This window comes from Lethenteron reissneri, chromosome 66, assembly GCF_015708825.2.
Source record: "Lethenteron reissneri isolate LAM-NWPU_2019-01 chromosome 66, ASM1570882v1, whole genome shotgun sequence".
Classification (NCBI taxonomy): Eukaryota; Metazoa; Chordata; class Hyperoartia; order Petromyzontiformes; family Petromyzontidae; genus Lethenteron; species Lethenteron reissneri.
In genome coordinates, this window is record NC_083844.1 from 4,186,023 (window position 1) to 4,198,947 (window position 12,925).

At 50.3% G+C, this 12,925-nt stretch overlaps 1 protein-coding gene across 1 annotated transcript in view; it reads right to left on the minus strand.

Moving 5' to 3' along the window:
- Positions 1-10,710: 10,710 nt before the first annotated feature.
- LOC133359957 (immunoglobulin superfamily member 22-like) overlaps positions 10,711-12,925 on the minus strand; it is a 33,533-nt gene continuing 31,318 nt past the window's right edge. The window contains 2 exon segments of the mRNA XM_061578522.1: positions 10,711-10,847; positions 11,858-12,184. Coding sequence (XP_061434506.1) covers positions 10,837-10,847; positions 11,858-12,184 — 338 coding nt within the window. The 3' untranslated portion in view covers positions 10,711-10,836.

Sequence of the window (12,925 nt, forward strand, 5' to 3'; positions counted from 1 at the left end):
ACCTACTCACGCCGGCTTGTGCCCGCCCTCACAGTCGGCCATATTTGCGGAATACACCACGCTGCCGTTGACCCTGGCCATTGACCGAGCAACCCAACGTTCCTACCAGCTCCCTTCGCAGGAATGTGTTTTTAAATCCTTTATATTAAGTTCGCTTGTTTGCTTGCGTGCTTGCGTGCTTGCCTGCTTGCTTACGACCGTGCAAATATTTCGGTCGTTTTTTAACCCACTTCCCGTGATCCAATCGAGCTGACATTTTGCACACAGACTCGTTGTGCGAGACAATTAATGTTCGTGAAAATTTTTTTTCAAAAATTTTACACTGTTTAGGGAAAACAAATTAAATAATTAATTACCAATTGCTTAATACTGGCAGACAATCATCTGACCCATAGGTGGCAGCCATCTCAAACCAGAGGACGAGAGGACTCTAGCCGCCACGCATATAAAGGATTTATAGTTAAAAACTTTGTTTTTACGGGTTAGACTTATTTAGCTTCCAAGGCTCCACTGAGCTACTGTGTAGTCGCTCTTTGTCAGAAGCGACCTGGCCACAAACGATCGCAGCTCAATCGATTCGATTATCGTCATCATCATCGTCGCGTGAGAATGCATAGCAGCAGCCGAATACTCCGAACGCGTGGCGATGTCGATTCTAAACGTGAAGGGGAAAGCCGGAGGACCCGGAGACAAAAATCCACGCGACCACGGGAAGAGAGAGACACGAAAATTACAAATATACAACAGCAGGCTTCAAAGTCAGGATTTAACCCACGGCCTCCTGTATACCAGGCGGGGTAGTTAACATCTCCTAACTACCGTGATGATGATGATGAGAGAGAGAGACGCAGACTCCACATATACAGCAGCAGCAGGCATTGTCAGGGTCGGGTTCGAACCCACGACCTCCTGTACACCAGGCGAGGTAGTCAACATTTCCTAGCCACCCGGGGGTGGGGGGGGGTGCCCTCAATAATCACCAACCGTGTGCGGGAATCGAACTCGACTCCCCGCAAGTCAGGGGTCATCGCGTGCCCCCCCCCCACTAACCCCCTGGGGTCCTTCTCAAACTCGCACCGCGCGTTCCACGCTCGATCAACCTTCCACCCAGAGACAGCGAGCTCCCCCCGTACGTCAAGAGGTGGTCTGCCGATGTTTGTACAAACACAGATAAGGCGGTTTCCACGTTGCTGTGTTGGTTGGTCTCCTGCACCCCCTCTCCCACCCCCCCTCGCCTGCTTCTCACCCTCCAACTGCCGGAGTGAAAGCCGTCGCTCATTTTTCCTTTTTTCTTCTTTATTTTGTTATTCATTTTTTTTACGATCAAAGGAAACAAGAAGATGCTCGGTGTAGTCGGCACTTTGGTTCGTTTATCATTTAGTTTTTTATGCTTTGCTTTATGTACCCCCCCTCCTCTCTGCCCCCCCCTCTCTCTACCCCCTCTCGCTCTCTTGTTTTTACGATCGGTGGAAACAAGAAGATGCTCGGTGTATTCGGCACTTTGCTTCGTTCATCATTTCGTATATTTTTTTAAACTTTGCTTTATGTAAACCCCACCTCTCGCTCACTTTCTCGCTCTCCCTCTCTCTTTTTTTTCCGCTCTTGTTTCTGAACCAGCAGCTCGCTCGGGGGACCAGGTTCCATCTCGTACGTACGCATGGAGGTGGGCAAGGGGTGAGGGGGGGGTAACCCAAATGCGTAGCTTGCGTATGGGGGGGTCTACTGACAATGTGCGCATTTGAAACGGTGGGGGGGAGTGAAGCTTCGATAATTATAATTTGTCTACATTGGCCTTCAAATGAGTTAGATAGTCCGTCGGTGGACTATCTGTTTGATTATTATTCATCCTTGATCGTTTCTGCGTGGATTAAATATCAGCCGTTTTATAGGATTCGGGAGGGGGGGGGGTGCGTCAGGCGTACGTACGCAGGTGGGGGGAGGTGTAAAAAGTACGCGTGCGTACAGGGAGCGGGGAAAGGGGTCAAGTTTTGACAGATTTTTGCGTGCGTTCTCAATGGATGCCCCCCCCCAGGTCCCTATCTTCAGGACGCCCTGTGTGCGGTGAGATGCACCGACGCACGGCGAGAACGCACCACGCGACACAATGAACAACGCCTCTCTGATGCTCTGCTGCCATCTACTGGCAGGGCAGTGGCGGGCACGGCTACTCCTCTGCTCTCACCCACGGGGTAGAAGGGAGCGAGATGGGACAGATGGAGATTAGTCCACACTCTCTTCTGCTCTGCTGCCATCTACTGGCAAAGCAGTGGGGGTACGGCTCCTCGTCGGCTCCCACCAACGCTGTAATTATAATAGATATTAAAATATGCAAAATATGCCCCCCCCCATATTTTGCTATAAAAAATGAATTGCTGGTGGGGAGGGGTGGGTGGGGAGGGGCTGGGTGGGGGGTGGGGCTGGGTGGGGAGGGTGGGGCTGGGGTGGGGCTGGGTGGAGAGGGTGGGGCTGGGTGGTGAGGGGCTGGTCACCCCGTGGTGCCCTTATAAAACTCAACGTTTAACCTACTCACGCCGGCTTGTGCCCGCCCTCACAGTCGGGCACATTTGCGGAATACACCACGCCGCCGTTGACCCTGGCCATTGACCGAGCAACCCAACGTTCCTACCAGCTCTCTCCGCTGGACAATGTGTTTGTTGCTGCTGCTTCTGCTGACGATGTTGGTCGTGGTGGACTACCGCCCTCTGCTGGTGCGATAGTTGATGCTGCGCCCTGCTTGCCTGGGTACTGCGAGTCGCGCTCAACTCCGCAGACAATTTGAGGAGGGGCGTGGGGGAGAGGGGGAGACTTAAGGGGGTTGTTAAACCCGTTTGTTTTAGTAATCGCTCGTAACCGGTAACCGCTTGGACGTAAACCGGTTTACGCACATCCGAGGTATATGGCGACTAACACAACGCTGCGACTGTTGGGACGAAGGCACGGAGATGCTGCAAGCGAGTGGTTAAAACCGGTTTGGGGCCGTCTATAAATGACGTCACGCATGTAGGGGGAGGGGGGGTCGTCAGACATTTGTGACGATGTGTGACGAAGAGGGGGGGGGGGTTTGAGAAATGTGACGTCACGTCAAAATGCGCAACTTTAATTATATCGACTTTAATAAATGTTTTCTCCTACATCAGAGTGCAGCGCCACATTAAATACGCACTACAATGACAATAGTTTAAAGCGATTTGAAGCATGTTTTATATTTTTTTTGGGGGGGGGGCAGAGGTTTGTGACGTCATATTTGAGGGGGGGGGGGGTCTGACTTTTTGTGACGCCGTGTGACGGGGGGGGGGTCAAAACATCGTGCAAAATTGCGTGACGTCATTTATGGACGGATTCTATGGTATCGTGTAGTGCAAGGCCTTCGCCATGCAGTCAACATTAGGGGGTCCAAATATTCTAGGGGGTCTGGGCCCCCCCCCCCCCCCAGGAAAAAAAATCTAAATTTGAAAAGATTTTCTGCCATTTCCTGCCTAAAATATAACAAAAAATTCACTAACACTTGGGATGGCCTTTTTTTTTTACAATAATGTCTAATAGTGTATTGAATAACATTGCTCTGTTTTGTGTATTTTTTAAAATCTTTTCTTGTTTCATTGTATGTAATGACAGAGATTAGGGATTGATAAAGTACAACCATAACCAACAACCGCCATTCGCCACTAAGTGGCGGTGACGTCATTACGACGCTTGTGCCAGGCCATGTGCACCTTGAGGCCACGTGAAGTGTCGAACGCCCGCTGGAAGGAGGTCACGGGGCAGACCCAGCAGGTGCCACGGGTCGACTGACTGAGATGACCATAACCACAATCATATAAACAGACATCAATGCATTGTGAGATGAAGAGAAGTCCAGATTTTGTGGCCAAGGTTTAGCAAATTGTTGCTTTTATTTACATATTTACAAGTAAACTCGGGTGGGCAGGAGGGGCGTTTGCTCTGCACTCCTCTCCTATCTTCTCTCCAGCCCACTCTCTAGTCCTCTACTCTGCTCCTATCTTCTCCTCTCTTCTCCACCAATCTCTTTTCCTCTCCCCTGCTCTGCAGTCATTTCTGCTCCTTTCCTCTGCTCTCCTCTCCCATCCTCTCACCTCCTCTCCAGGCAATGACGAGCGTTTTGACTTGTCATTCTTCAAGCAAAGGGCCCAAAAGGCATTTTTGCGCTTATCGTTGACACCCATAAACGATTGCCATATTCCTTCAAGGTCCAGTCTGTCCAGTTTCTCCTCTGGTGCATGTGACACATGGCCACATTATTCAGCCTCGAAGGTCTAGACCATGCCTTAAGCCTCCTTAGGGCACTAAAACTCCATCCCAGGCACGACCAGCAGAAGCCTTACTAAAGCTTCCACCTGATTGAAGAGACCTCTCACCTCTGGCACCATTTCTCTAATAACGCTAGCAACATCTGAGCTCATTATGAGACCTCCTTTGCCAGTAGCAAGAAATAGTAATAGGTTTTTACCCTTTTACCTGCCAACAAAACTGACACCTTTATACAAGGGATCATGTGTGCATTAACCACAACACTTGCGGTCAAAATGCAAACAAAAACACAACTCTGATAACACTGGTCAACACACTTTTTCTGGCATCAGGTATTCCAACGGGTTTAAGGTAATTTTGGGGGTGCTGATTCTAAATCTGACATCAGGTTTTTGAGATATCAGATATTGCATTTTCAATCAAAACTGCAGGAGAAAAATATTAAATAAATGTGGATATCTACATAAAATGATATTATAAACACACTATCCTAAAAATACAGCACCATATTTTAACACTAAAGCAGTCACTGACTCGCAACAACTTGCAATCATAAGTGACAGAGATAATTTCGGGTAAAATCAATGAAAATGGGGTATGCCGATAGCATAAAATGAGATGTGATAGAGCAAATCTGAGATCAGATTTGGAATCAGCACCCTGAAATTAGTCTAAAACAGCTGCAAAAGTCCAGGCCAGAAAAAAAATGTTTTTTTTGTTGACCAGTGTAATGTATGCACTGTCCTTGAAATTGATTGGTCCATACCCGAGACAGCTTTTCTTAGAGCCTAGTCTCACATGGTGTTGCACCTGCAGTAGTTTTGAATTTAATTCAGGAGACTCGTCTATCACCTTGTCCACATCTCCGCGTAGCAGCACATTCTCAAGCTGCTGCTGCTGCTTGTGGAATCCAGCTTGATCAAACACTCTCTATGAATTGAGTATGCACTGTGTCCAAGGCGTTGTAGAATTGGGCTCTGTACAAAGACTGGGCCTCCGGCTGGATATGGGCCATAGCCTGAATGGTGTAACGCTCTGTTGGTTTGCTGATATGAGGCATCTGAATAGGTTGTAGGTCCAACTTTGTTGCCATAGCAGTTGCTTTTGCGAACAAAACATCAAAGTGATCCTCCGTTCGCTTACCCTGCATGCTTGTTTTGACATGGTCCACAGCCTCCAACATGCCTCAAACAGTCTGTTTCCTAAGCTGCAGAGAGGTCATCTTCTTGGTTCTTTCGGTAAAGTCACGTAGAAGGGAAACGTCGTGAGAATGATTTTATTATGTTTTATTTTTATTATTTTTTATTATTTTAATACTTCCCTTCTACGTGACTTTACCGAAAGAACCAAGAAGATGAATCCCTGCAGTCACGAAAGCTTTAAATCGAAACTGCAGGGAGGTGTTCAGGCACTCCAAATCCGCCATCAGGTCTTCAGCCATTGCAAGGCCGAGCACAGTGTTCCTTTTTAGAAATGTTCCATGAAGACCATTGTCCTTAGTTGAAGTGTCAGATGAGCTGCACGATGTCATTTCTTCAAGGGATGTCAGCACTGACTCATACTGGCTGAGAACTGAGCGGATGGCAGGGACGCAGATAGGTTTCAACGAGTTGAAACCATGCTCTGATTTTGCGATTTCCTGGAAAATCACCTTGAACTTGCCAGATTGATTAAAGAAGCCCCCCCCAATTCATGCATCAGACCCATTCATCCTCTTACTAGTGGAGAGGCTACACAGGCAGCCTGAGTAACTAAGTTCACGCAGTGTGGACCATTGACAACACATAGCCAGCGGTTGTTCTTTCCTTAAAATGGCTTGCACCCTATTTGGTAGGGTTTGACTAGGTATGACATTAACATTTGGCTGATTTGGGCGAGGTCCAAGCTCATCCCCTCCCTCTACTGCACCTTTTTGTTTGCTTGTCTGTCTGCTCTCTCTCTCTCTGTCATTGTCTCAAACTCACTCTCACTGCTTGATTGTATTATCTGACATACACATGAGAAGCCATACTTTGAGGAATATCTCAGCTTAAATTAACATTAGGATTAGACTGTAGTGTATAGTAGTGTAGTGTATAGTGTAGTGTATAGTGCAATGTATAGTGTATAGCAAACCTGTCAACCACGTATCAGCGCCCTAACCTATTGCAGACCAATTCAGACCTTAATGGTCACCCAGTTTCCCTTATAAATCTCAACGTTCACCCTACAAAGTCCGATCATAAACGGCTGTACACCGTATGGACCTGAAAACTCAATTCCCTGTATAAGATCACGGGGTAAGCCATATGGGTTTAGAGGTATGGTATGGTGTAGTGTATAGTGTAGTGTATAGTGTAGTGTATAGTAGTGTAGTGTATAGTGTAGTGTATAGTAGTGTAGTGTATAGTAGTGTAGTGTATAGTGTCGTGTATAGTAGTGTATAGTGTAGTGTACAGTGTAATGTATAGTAGTGTAGTGTATAGTGTAGTGTATAGTGTAATGTATAGTAGTGTAGTGTATAGTGTAGTGTATAGTGTAGTGTATAGTAGTGCAGTGTATAGTGTCGTGTATAGTGCAGTGTATAGTAGTGTATAGCAGAGGTGTGGACTCGAGTCATGTGACTTGGACTCGAGTCAGACTCGAGTCATGAATTTGATTACTTCAGACTCGACTTGGACTTGCATAACAATGACTTTGTCCCACCTCTGGTGTATAGTGTATAGTGTAGTGTATAGTGTCGTGTATAGTAGTGTATAGTGTAGTGTATAGTGTAGTGTACAGTGTAATGTATAGTAGTGTAGTGTATAGTGTAGTGTATAGTGTAGTGTATAGTAGTGCAGTGTATAGTGTCGTGTATAGTGTAGTGTATAGTAGTGTATAGTGTAGTGTATAGTAGTGTAGTGTATAGTGTAGTGCATACCTGTCAACCCCTTATCAGTGCCCTCCCTTATCAGAGACCAATTCAGACATTAATGGTCACCTAGTGCCCCTTACAAACCTCAGCGTTCATCCTACAAAGTCCCATCACAAACGGCTGTACGCCGCATGGACCTCAATGTACAAGAATACGGGGTAAACCACGTGGGTTGACAGCTATGCAATCGTCGCATTGGGTGTCATCACCATCATCATCGTCAACAATCAATCATTGCCGGGTGAATGGCGTCCTGGAAACAACAAACGCACCGACACGCGCTTACATTTTCACGTTCAATTTTAATGCTGCATAACAAAGGCAAAGCTCCCCCCCCCATCGGTATAGCCTCAACATTCCTGTGGGGCAAGTGCCGCGAGCGAGCACAACCCGACGCAGAACGGCACGGTGGCACGCGCGGTGGATCGGCGTGCGGGAAGTGATGAACAACCACGCCCGGCCGCCTTTGTCTCTCCCCAGTGATGACGATGTTTACTAAACACCACCACCGCCGCCGAACGCACCAGGTGCTCGTTTGAGGCCGAGTCGATCTAGGGGAATCCCAAGGAGCGGTTCAGATAAGCGCTATCACTGATGTCGGTGGTGGCCGTGAGCGGGGATCGAACTTGAGCGAGCGGGTTCGATAGCGCGGCGTGCTAATCAGTGCGCCACCACTCCCCCCACCGCACACACACACAGAGGCATCGCAGTTCGATTCCCAGCGGTCGCTAGTTAACATCTCGCCACGGTGGCGAGGAGATGTGAACTACCTCGCCTGGGACGCAGAAATTCGTGCGTTCGATCCCGACCCTGACGATGCCTGCTGCTGTATATTTGTGTGTAGCTGGGAGATGTTGACCACCTCGCCTGGTACGCAGGAGGTCGTGGTTTCGATCCCAACCCTGACGATGCCTGCTGCTGTAGATTTGTGTGCGGCTAGGTGATGTTGACTACCTCGCCTGGTACGCAGGAGATCGTGGGTTCGATCCCGACCCTGACGCCGATCTCGGGGGGGAAAGCCTCCGGGCCGGTTCAGATGTTCGCTGCTCTCCACTGCCCTCGTTGTCGTTCGGGAATCGAGCCGGGATGCAAACTCGGGGCTCCAGTGGACTTGCTCCATATTGATTCTAGATTTGAAGCTTTCGTGACTGCACGGATTCATATTCTTAGGTTTTTTCGGTAAAGTCACGTCGGTAAAAAATTTAAAATTAATAAAAGTAAAATAAAAATAAAATAAAAATCACGATGTTTCGGCGGCAACACAAGCTTCCGTCTTCAGGTGGAACCATCACAGCACGCTCGCTGTATCAAGTGCTATCGTGCTGTGACGGTTCCACCTGAAGACGGAAGCTTGTGTTGCCTCCGAAACGTCGTGATTTTCATTTGATTTTTATTTTACTTTTATTAATTTAAATTTTTTACCTACGTGACTTTACCGAAAAAACCTAAGATTATGCTCCATATTGCACAACCGCTCCCAAAGTGATGCACATAAAAGGAAAGATCCACTCCGCCGCCCACCCCGTATAGCTTCTTAACAGAATGTCGGGGCAAGTGTTGTTATGAGCGAGCAGCAGCACCTGTGAAGGCGACCGGCACTGTGGCACACAAGGTGGTGGTGGGTGGCCAGCACTACGCCCTGCCGCCTTTGTCTCCCCCAGTGATGACGATGTTTACTACGCACCAGGCACTCATTTGAGGCTGAGACGACCTAAGGGAGGGCCAGGACCCGGTACAGATAATCACAACCGTGGTTGGTGGCGGCCGTGGAAGGGAATTGAACTCAGCAGGCCTGGTTCGTAGCGCAGCGTGTTAACCACTGCACCACAACTCCCCATGTGATATGCAAACTCCCACATGCACATGGGTGCTAGACTCTAACCTTGACCAGGCTCTAACCTTAACCCTCTAACCCTTTGCAGCACCGGCCCAAGGTAATAACTAAATGAACTATTTTGATTTGACCAGGTAAGGCCCACTACTAAGCTGTGTAGCTGCTTTTCAAAAAGGGCCTGACTTTCACAAATGATAGCTTAACGATTTAGCCGATATCATCATCGTCATCACGTGGATATGTCAAGCAGCAGCCGAATACTACAGACGCGTGGTGACGTTGGTTCTGAATGTGGAGGGGTAAACCGGAGGACCCAGAAAATAAATCCACTCGACCACAGGGTTGGGGTCGTGATAGGGGAAGTGATAGGGGTCATAAGGATTCGGGTGTTGGTGGGGTTGGTGATGTTGACTACCTCGTCTGGTATACATGAGGTTGTGGGTTCGATCCCGACTCTGACGCCTGTTGCTGTATTTCTCCTTCTCTCTCTCATCATCATCACGGTGGCTAGGAGATGTTGACTACCTCGCCTGGTATACAGGAGGTTGTGGGTTCGATCCCGATCCTGACACTTGCTCTAATTTTCTCTCTCTCTCTCTCATCATCATTACCATGGCTAGGAGATGTTGACTACCTCGCCAGGTATACAGGAGGTTGTGGGTTCGATCCCGACCCTGACGCCTGCTGCTGCATTTCTCTTTCTCTCTCTCATCATCATCACCATGGCTAGGAGATGTTGACTACCTCCCCTTGTATACAGGAGGCTGTGGGTTCGATCCCGACCCTGACACTTGCTCTAAATTTCTCTCTCTCTCATCATCATCATCACCATGGCTAGGAGACGTTGACTACCTCCCCTTGTATGCCGGAGGCTGTGGGCTCGATCCCGACCCTGACGCCTGCTGTATATTTCTATCACTCTCTCCCCGTGGTTCGCGTGGATATTTCTCTGGGTCCTTCAGTTATTTCCACTCCACGTTTAGAAGCGACGTCGCCGCGCATTTAAGAGTTATTTGTCTGCTGCAATTAATGTCAACGTGATGACGACGATGATATCAGCCGTCCATAAATGACGTCACGCGATTTTGTGAGATTTTTGACCCTCCCCTCCTCACACGGCGTCACAAAAAGTCACACCCCCCCCCCCTCAAATATGACGTCACAAAGCTCTGCCCCCCCCCCCCACCAACAAAAAAGTAAAACATGCTTCAAATCGCTTTAAACTATTCTCATTGTAGTGCGTATTTAATGTGGCGCTGCACTCTGATGTTGTAGGAGAAAACATTTATTTAAAAGTCGATTTAATTAAGTAGAACGTGTTGTCTATATTTATTTAAAGTTGCGCATTTTGATGCGACGTCACATTTCCCAAACACGCCCCGCTCCTCGTCACACATTGTCACAAATGTCTGACCCCCCCCGCACCCCCCTCTAGGTGCGTGACGTCATTTATGGACGGCCCCCTCAAAAAGTCAAAACAGCTACGGGGCAGGATCAGTGGCGGGGGGCATCCACACCCGGCCCAAACGAAAATAAGTCGTAGCTAGAAGCAGCCGACCCCGTGACGACCTCCTTCGTACCAGGCGGCGTGACGTTATCCCGGTGGGCACACGCGGGGGGGGGGGGGGGGGAGCGCGGTGGGGGGGGTGGGGGGTGCGAACCGTCGGACCCGAACGAAGGCTGCGACACGATCGAGCGACCACCCCCCCACCCACCCAACCCATCGACCGGACGTTCTAAAGAGATGGGGGACAAGGGGAAGAAGACGGCTTTTGGGCTGCGACGATTGGGCGGTCGACGATCGGAGAAGGGCCGTCGCACCAATCCCTTCTCGCCGTTAGTTTTCTCCTGCAAGAGAGGGGGGGGGGGGCAACGGATGGGGGGGGGGTGCTGGGGGTTAGAGATCCGTTGGTACGAACGAACGATGCGTGCGCGCGTGCGTATGTACACGTGTGTGTACACGTGTGTTGAGGCTATACGGGGGATCTTTGTCTTTGTGTGTGAGTGAGTGAGGGTGAGAGTTGGCAGAGTCGGTGGGGAGGGGGGGGGGGTACAGCTGGTGGTGCATCTATCGGTCATCTCAGTCGGCCAAGCCATGGCACATGCTGGGTCTGTCCCGTGACTTCCTCCTGTCAGCAGCGAGAGCCTTCGACACTTCACGTGGCAGCCTCAAAGTGCACGTGGCCTGGCACAAGCGCCGTGGTGACGTCACCGCCACTTAGTGGCGAATGGCGGTTGTTGCTGTCTGTTTGTGTGTGTCTGTGTGTGTGTCTGTCGCCCTCCAACAACAACGGAGGGCGGAGGAGCGACGCTCACAACAACGAGCGGAGCGCTGGGTGGCTAAAGCACAGCAAGTTGGCACAGTAGGGGGCACAGGTGGTGCATCAGCCAGTCATTTCGGTCATCTCAGTCAGTCGACCCGTGGCACCTGCTGGGTCTGCCCCGTGACCTCCTGCCAGCGGGCGTTCGACACTTCACGTGGCCTCAAGGTGCACATAGCCTGGCACAAGCGTCGTGGTGACGTCACTGCCACTTAGTGGCGAATGGCGGTTGTTGTTGTGTGTCTGTGTGTGTGCGTGTCTGTGAGTGTGTGTGTCTGTGTGTGTGTGTCTGTGAGTGTGTGTCTGTGAGCGTGTGTGTCTGTGAGTGAGTGTGTCTGTGAGTGTGTCTGTGTCTGTGTGTGTCTGTGTGTGAGTGTCTGTGTCTGTGTGTGTGGTAAACGTGATTGGCACTGTATGGAGGCAACCGTGCGCTAATCGGAGGTGCGGGGGAAGGAAGGACAACAAACTAAACACACCGGTCACTCACCAGTCACTCACCACTCACTCACCACTCACTCACCAGCCACCGCCACTCACCAGTCACGGCGAGCTTGCCCGAGCACGACGCCTCCCCGAGGTGGTTGGAGGCGACCGCCGAGTAGACGCCGCTGTCCTTGGCGGTGGCGAGCGCCACGTGCAGCGAGCACACGCCGTACGTGTCGCTGCACCAGACATTGGACGTTTCGCTCACCGGCTCGCCGTCGCACAGCCACGCGACGCGCGGCCGCGGGTTGCCGCTGACTGCGCAGCTCATCTTGACGTCGTTGCCCGGCGGCGCCACGTGGTCCTTGAGGGGCAGCACGAACTCGGGCGCGAATTCACGCTCCTTGTCCTGGTACTGGTTGAGTTTGACCTCGAAGAGGTCTGGCCGCCGCGGTGGATGATGATGATGATGGGTGCGGTGATGATGGCGAAGATGATGGTGGTGATGATGGCGATGATGATGGCGAAGATGATGGTGGCGATGACGGTGAAGATGATGGCGGTGATGATGGCGAAGATGATGGCGGCGATGATGGTGAAGATGATGGCGGTGATGATGGCGAAGATGATGGCGGCGATGATGGCGAAGATGATGGTGGCGATGATGGCGAAGATGATGGCGGCGATGATGGTGAAGATGATGGTGGCGATGATGGTGAAGATGATGGCGGTGATGATGGCGAAGATGATGGCGGCGATGATGGCGAAGATGATGGCGAAGATCATGGCGGTGATGATGGCGAAGATGATGGTGGCGATGATGGTGAAGATGATGGCGGTGATGATGGCGAAAATGATGGCGGCGATGATGGCGGCGATGATGGCGACGATGATGGAAAAGATCATGGAAAAGATCATGGCGGTGATGATAGCAACGGGGGGGGGGGGGGCGAGAATACGTTATTAAAGGTATTATATATGGAGAGAGCCAGCAATCATAAACCTTTGCACCAAGATCTGCAGTCCTCTACATGTTAAGGTGGTATAGGCCAATTAGGATAGAGGGCAATGATTGACTCTTGTTCCACGATGACCGAGATGACCTGCAGATGCACCACCTGTGCTGTGCCCCCCCCCCCTTTCTGGCACACACAGTGTCACAACTACGCACGCACACAAAGA